This window comes from Trematomus bernacchii, unplaced genomic scaffold, assembly GCF_902827165.1.
Source record: "Trematomus bernacchii unplaced genomic scaffold, fTreBer1.1, whole genome shotgun sequence".
Lineage (NCBI taxonomy): Eukaryota > Metazoa > Chordata > Actinopteri > Perciformes > Nototheniidae > Trematomus > Trematomus bernacchii.
The window spans coordinates 6679982-6687187 of record NW_022987869.1 but is presented as its reverse complement, the minus strand read 5'-3'; the positions used below and the strand labels follow the sequence as shown (position 1 = coordinate 6687187).

At 42.8% G+C, this 7206-nt stretch overlaps 1 protein-coding gene across 1 annotated transcript; it reads left to right on the top strand.

Annotated features, from left to right (window-relative positions):
* The first annotated feature begins 2890 nt into the window (after positions 1-2890).
* LOC117469298 lies at positions 2891-6103 on the top strand. The gene is made up of 4 exons (XM_034113721.1): positions 2891-2998; positions 3173-3636; positions 3755-4369; positions 4491-6103. The coding sequence occupies exons 1-4, from the start codon at positions 2962-2964 to the stop codon at positions 5328-5330; spliced, it is 1956 nt and encodes a 651-aa protein (XP_033969612.1). The 5' UTR covers positions 2891-2961; the 3' UTR covers positions 5331-6103.
* The last annotated feature ends 1103 nt before the right edge of the window (positions 6104-7206 follow it).

Genomic DNA, 7206 nt, shown 5'->3' with positions numbered 1-7206 from the left:
GGAAAAAGTATGTAGAAAATGATGAGCTATGTTAAAATGTTGTCTGGATGTCCCACATGTATTTTTTATGCAAATTAGTGTCACCATTACCAAAAACGGAATTTTCACATTTTTCACTCTATCTCAGCCAATATTGCAGATAAATGAACAAATAATGTGTCTAGACCCGTGTTTTGATGGTCAAAGATCACAATAAAACTATTCCCAAAGTGATCACATGTATCTGTGGCATGCTAGTATACAGCGCTGGCAGTAGTGAAAATTCCCGCCTTTTTTCCCGCCAAAAACAAACAAGTAGCTGACTTGGCTACACACACACATTCAACCTTCAAACAAACAAGGTAAGTAGCTAACTCAACTAGACTCATGTGTTTTGTATGTTTTATATAGGTTTCTAGCTTAATTGTTGTTAACACATCATTTTGCAGCCCAAAGTAGGCTACACACTAGAACATGTGTTAGTGTTATTCTGCCCTGCAGAGGCTAACTGCAGTAAAATATGGTAAACTATTAGCTAGCTAACGTTAGCTAACTAACTAACAGTGACGTGAATGAGGGATAGCTAGTGGTGTAGCTTGTTGAATAAAGCTATTAGCTAGGTAGTGCTAGGTAGCTAGCTAGCTGTACAGCTAATGTTAATTAAAAAAAAGGCAGTAATTGTAATGCAAAACTGCAGGGCAGTATTCTTAACCCGTTAAGCCCGATTGCCCCCGGTACCACAGCGTCCCAGGGCTTGTTACAATGTAACAACCTATTAACGTTGCATACCCACTTAACGGGAAGAAACTAAGCTAACAGATGATAATAACCATTTTAACCTAAACGAAACACAATTCCAACACCAAGCGTCTAAATCAGCACTTAACGAACGCTAACGCTAACGCCACATTAGGACATGACTGGCGATTTTTCTACTTCATGCTATCTGCATAAATGACATATCATATGAAAGCTGAGATTTATCAGATTCCATTGGTATAAGTCTCATCACTGTACGACAAAACTCACTGAATTAGCAGCCAGGAAAGAGGGTTTCCATCATTAAGGGGTAGTTTTCACTATAAATAGTGAAATAGGTTATAGGTTTTTTTAGGCGGAGATTAGAATATTTTTTTTTTACTATGTTTAATCTGAATTTACTCTGACACAGCAAGATCTATATTGATTCTGACACTTCTACAGCCAACTCACAGGTGTATCATTGCTTTGATACAAAATATTATTCATATACCCCTTATAGTTGTGAAGATATAATCATTCATTCTGGGCATGTCATTTTTCGAGCCTGAGGCCTGGGCTTAACAGGTTAAACTGTGGAACATGATGGCTGCTCTCAGAACATCTGTTATAATTTTCAAAAGTTCTGATTGTATAACAGATTGTCTTTAGGCGCTTTCACACCGGAGTAATTTTCCCACAATAGTTCCGATGTAGTTCCGAAAAGTTGCGTTCACACCAAAAAAAAAAAGAACTATATTGGGATGCTCACACGCCGCAAAATGTGTGGTTCTGGATATGCAGAGATTCTGTTTGAGGCACAACTAGTGACAAGTGGATCCCTCAAGAAGAAGAAGAAGAAGACACACTTTATTAATCCCTTACAGGGAAATGTCTTTCCCCACTCTGTTGTGTTAACACACATTACACACACAGGGGAGGATATACATGCACAAACACAGAGGATATACATGCACACACATAACCACATGCAGATAGGAGAGGTGGCAGAGCAGAGAGGCTGCCAGGTACCCGGCGTCAAAGGTGTTTTAAGTGGAAAGGCATACGCAAAGTCCCTCTTTTGCCTCAAAACTGTGCGAATCAATGGAGAGGCTGTTGATGGAGCGGTTCATTGAGGAGGAAAGCGTCCTTATCACTGACCCTGCTGCACTTCTCAACATGACCCAGTCTTGCAATCGAGAGCACCTCGATGAAGCCCTCAAAGACCGCTCAACTCTAACGCTCATCGAGAAGTATCACGCCTATGAGGAGAAGGTGCTCAAGGGTCACCTGGGAAAGACAGCTGCCTTATGGATGTCATTTATTAACCACTGTCATCTTGTCTTCATGCTACTCCACTCCGTTAAGACCAACAACATCCAGTTGTTTCACAAATGCAATGGAGAGATGGCAAATATCTTCTTTGCATTTGATGGACACAACTACTCAAGGTTTGTGCTATTTACATGACAATTTACCAAATTTGCATTATGAGACAAGCTTTGAAAATAAATGTTTCTATGTGTAATCTGTGCCTTTCCTTATCTGCAGATATCTGACTTGGCTGGAGGTCTATCTGACAAACCTGGAGAACACACACCCAGGGGCCAAAGACCTGCTTTCTAAGGGTGCAATTGCGGTGGCCCGCTCAATGATACCGGGGGCACTTATGGCGCATTTCCACTACAGCGCGGAGCTCGCTTTAAGCGTGCCGTGTCATGCCGTGCCCGTTTTTGGTTGCGCTTCCACTAGGCCTAGTTACGGCCCGGCCCGGCGCGGGGCCACTTTTTCACCTCTTTTCTGGCCCGACAAAATTGTGGTTCTATCGGGGCCAACAAACAGGGCTGAGTCGGGCTGAGTATGCTAAACTAGAGAGAGGAGCGCTGGCAAGGGGGCTACAACTACAACAAGATGGACATATTTGACCGTGATTTAATTGTAATACACGTTTCAAAATGATGCCGAAGTAACAACATACTGATACCGGTTAGTAAAAACCATGAATTAATGCTTTGTCAAGTCTGCAGACAGACGGCAGGCGAAAAACCTTTTAAAATGCGTGTTTTTCTAGATGGAGATTGGCTAAGCTAACGCAGTATATGCTCCGACCGTCCACACTCACAACAGCATGAAGTGAGTCGGCCCTGTTAAGGCCCAACGCGGCCAAGCCGTACCGAGCCGTATCGAGCGTGGCCGAGGCCGACCGTGTAGTGGAAATGCGCCATTAGTGCAGTCGACAAGACCATGGAGGAAACGTTCATGCGCTTTGCCAAATCATCAGGTACATTATGATATTGAACAGATATACAGACATTGTATCAAGATTATTATATTATATAATACAATTGTATACTGCTCTCACAAAACCACATTTTATTTGATGATTTCTGAATTAAAATGCATGTAACTTATTGTGTGGGAGCAGTAGATCACATATTTGTTTCATACTTTTAAGGTGGCTTCACTGGACTATACAGCCAGTTTGGGGCATACCAGAGGTGGTGTCAAACAACCTCCACACGGGCACAGTTTTATCAAAAGACCCTTGAGATGGTGGACCTCATCAAAGACCCAGACTGCCCAAGGGCGGGGAAACATCGGGAGCTGGAGAAGGCAGAGGTCAAAAAGGGTGAGGAGGCCATTCAGCGAACCATCGTGACAATTAGGAACTTTAGGAACCCCTTCACCATCTCAGACAAGGACAGGCTCTACTCCCTGGCTTCTGGTGCTCCTGTCCTCATGGAGGTCGAGATGGACGTGCTACAAGCAGAAACTGTGGACAAGGCTGCTAAAGCTGAGTTCATCAAACGGCTACAGAGCAGAGAGCCAGCTAGCTTCTTTGACCCAATCAAAAAGAAGAAGCTCAAGACCATGGAAGCTTGTAACAAAAAGGTCACCCTCACATCCTCACAGGGAAAGGTAATGAGATGTTCCAATACCTGAGGTCTACTGTATTATTGAAATTAATTTAATAACCTTTATTTTTTATTGTTGTGACCCCATATTTGTTAATGATACACTATCAATATCATTCCAGGTCATCCAGTATCAGGAGCAAAACAATCTTGCTTTCCTGCTCCTTGTCAAGTCACAACGTGCAGAGGACCCATTGGTCTTGGAGGAACTCATGAAATATCCCCTAATGCCTGTGCCCCCTAGCCTTGGGACACCAGATGGGTTTTTCTCCAAGACTAATAAAGCGGCTCTTCTGCACTACAATCTGGAGGACACCACCCCAAAGGATCTGCCATACCCTAAGGATGCCCTGTTCATCCAGGATGGCATGGCTCTGCTCCATGTCCTCACCAACCTTCCCCCAACATGTGGGGAGATATGCCTACAAGTGCTTGATCAGATGGTGGCCAAAAAGCACTTTTTGTTCTCGACTGACAGTTACCATCCAGGATCTATCAAAGCACAGGAGAGGTTGAGACGTGGCAGTTCAGAGAAGATAATTTTGGCTGGACCAGCAACCAGGAAGCCATATGACTTCAAGATGTTTCTCACAAATGATGACAACAAAAAGCAACTCTGCCAGCTCCTGCTGCGAGTATGGAGTGATCAACAGGCAGCTTCAAGGCTGGAGAGAACAGAAATGGCAGTGCTGATCGTGGAAGGGAGAGCCCATCAACTTCTCTCCTCAAACGGCAAGGTAAATTGAAAGCCCATATTAAAAGTGATTGATGGTTAAATTATACTCTAAGTGATTATCTGTGATTTGTGTCTAGTCTCTGTCATTGTTGATCAAAGTGCAATATCCCATTGTGTATCAGGTTGAGGTACGTGAGCTCCCCACAATCTACAGCAACCAGGAAGAGACTGATACAAGGGTGGTACTCTACCTTCATCATGCTGCTGCCCTTGGGTACAAGAATGCTGTAGTCAGAACACCTGACACAGATATCTTTGTGATTCTTCTTTACCACGCTCATGCCATCAGGCTGACTATATACCTGGATACGGGGTCAGGGAAACATAGACAACTTCTCAACCTCTCTGAGCTTGCAGAATCCCTGGGAGAAGACTACTGTGCCACACTTCTTGGATTCCATGTGTTCAGCGGAGAAGACTGCACCAGTGCCTTCAAAGGGAAGGGGAAGGTGGGGCCCTTGAAAAAGCTGGAGAAGAACCCAAAGTTTCACAGGGCGTTCAGTCAACTCGGTGACAACTGGAATGTCAAGCCTGAGGTGCTGAAGCAGTTGGAGCAATTCACCTGTCTGATATATGGAGAGAGTCGTGAGTCTTCAGTGGACGTAGTCCGTGCCAAGTTGCTGCGCAAAATGGTGGGGCAGGACGATAAACTCACTGCCAAGTCTAAGGTTGACCTGGCTCGCCTTCCTCCATGCTATGATGCTCTGAAGCCGCACGTCCAACGTGTGAACCATCGCGTCGCCCTGAACAAGCGAGCTGATGAATCAATTTTAGAAAAACCAAACCCCTATGATGAGGAGCAGGGATGGATGAGGACTGATGGAGTGTTGAGACCGGTGTGGTCCTGTGGTCCTGTCCTGCCAACCTCCCTGGTTGATCTCCTGGACACGACAGAGCGTGAACAGGAAGAGGAAGAGGAAGAGGAATTTGACTCTGATGATAGCATTGAAAACGATGATTGAGTATTAATCAGATAGTGGAGAGCCAAACCTTGACTGCTTATCTGGAATGGGAAAGAGTAGTCACATCAATACTTATATTATGATGTTTGACCCTTGCTGTAGGCTAGTACAAAACAAATAAATATTGGTTAAATACACAACATCTGTCTCGACACCTTATTTGTTCACTTACTGTACTGCAATATTGGCGTCTCTTAATTTGCATAGCATGCCACAGATACATGTGATCACTTTGGGAATAGTTTTATTGTGATCTTTGACCATCAAAACATGGGTCTAGACACATTATTTGTTCATTTATCTGCAATATTGGCTGAGATAGAGTGAAAAGTGTGAAAATTCCGTTTTTGGTAATGGTGACACTAATTTGCATAAAAAATACATGTGGGACATACAGACAACATTTTAACATAGCTCATCATTTTCTACATACTTTTTCCACTTAGGAAACACTGTATATAAGTATATTTCTGTGTCGGTGCAAAATACACCGTTCTTGGTACAAGACTAAAATGCTATTTTCTTGTAATGGCGGCACTAATTAGCATAATAGCATGCCACAGACACATGTGATCACTTTAAGAATAGTTTTATTGTGTTCCTTGACCCTCAAAACATGGATCTGGATACCTTATTTGTTCAGTTATCTGCAATAATGGCTGAGATATAGTGAAAGGTGTAAAAAGAGTGAAACTCGATTTTTAGGGTAAATAAACACTAATTTGGGAAAAAAATATACGTGGGACAATTTGCCAACTTTTTAACATAGCTAATCGTTTTCTACACACTTTTTCCAATCTAGAAAAGCTGATTAGAAGTATATTTCAGGGGGGTGCATGATACCCCCTTCTACCCACCCAACTATATGTTCTAATCCCACTTTAGGATGTTGAATTTGCAACAACCCAAATGGAGCCAATGGTATTGGGACTCTATCTCGTGAAACACGAAGGAGCAGAACCCGGGGAACCACTTGCGGATGTTGGCGTCATCATCTAGGGTGTTGGAGTGCTGCGAGAGCTGAAATACTTGGCAAATGGATGGGCAGTACTGCTTGGACTGATTTACAGCCTCAATCTGAGCTACCCCAAGGACCTGAAACATACATTTGAATTCATTCAAAAAGTATTGATGGGGTTGGATGGCAACAGACTGTCAACCAAGGTGCAGGTTCTGAAAAACAGATTACAAGAGTAATCCCAAGGACAAAATACTGTGACAGAGATAACGTCCAGTTCATTTCCATCTCGGTACACACACACACACACACACACACACACACACACACACACACACACACACACACACACACACACACACACACACACACACACACACACACACACACACACACACAGAGAGAGAGACACCACAAACACACCACACACAGAGACACCACAAACACACACAGAGAGACACACCACACACACAGACACTCACAATTGTATTTCTGCTTTTGAAAGTTCAAGACATATGTTCATGTGTATAACAGAGGCAAAGATCTACTGTAACACATTATGTGCTTGAGCAATATTATGTGATGCGTTTCATCTAAGTGTTTGGAAAGACATAAAACACCATACTTCATAGTAAAGTTGCATTTTATAAAATATTCAGATAATAAGTCATTATTGTAGCTTTTCAGCCCACATGTTAACTTCTTGAGTCACTCGTGTTTCTCATCACTGTCAAGTTCAGCAGCTGTCATGGGTTTTTTACGCAAAGAGCTTTAAAATTCTAATATGTGCACCTACCACAAATGGGCTGTTGGAGTTAAGTGTTTTTTTGTTGTTGAATTGTTGGGGCAATTCAGATGGTTGTTTGCAAAATGCAATGTTATAAGTGTAAAATGAACATTTAAAATAAAGTGAGCGGA

What these genes read in the sequence shown, in the direction of transcription:
- LOC117469298 (XM_034113721.1), top strand. Translation starts at nt 2,962, where the DNA reads ATGGAGGAAACGTTCATGCGCTTTGCCAAATCATCAG. An exon ending in GCGCTTTGCCAAATCATCAG is followed by an intron (nt 2,999 to 3,172) that starts GTACATTATGAT and finishes CATACTTTTAAG; the next exon opens with GTGGCTTCACTGGACTATAC. An exon ending in TTCTCTCCTCAAACGGCAAG is followed by an intron (nt 4,370 to 4,490) that starts GTAAATTGAAAG and finishes ATTGTGTATCAG; the next exon opens with GTTGAGGTACGTGAGCTCCC.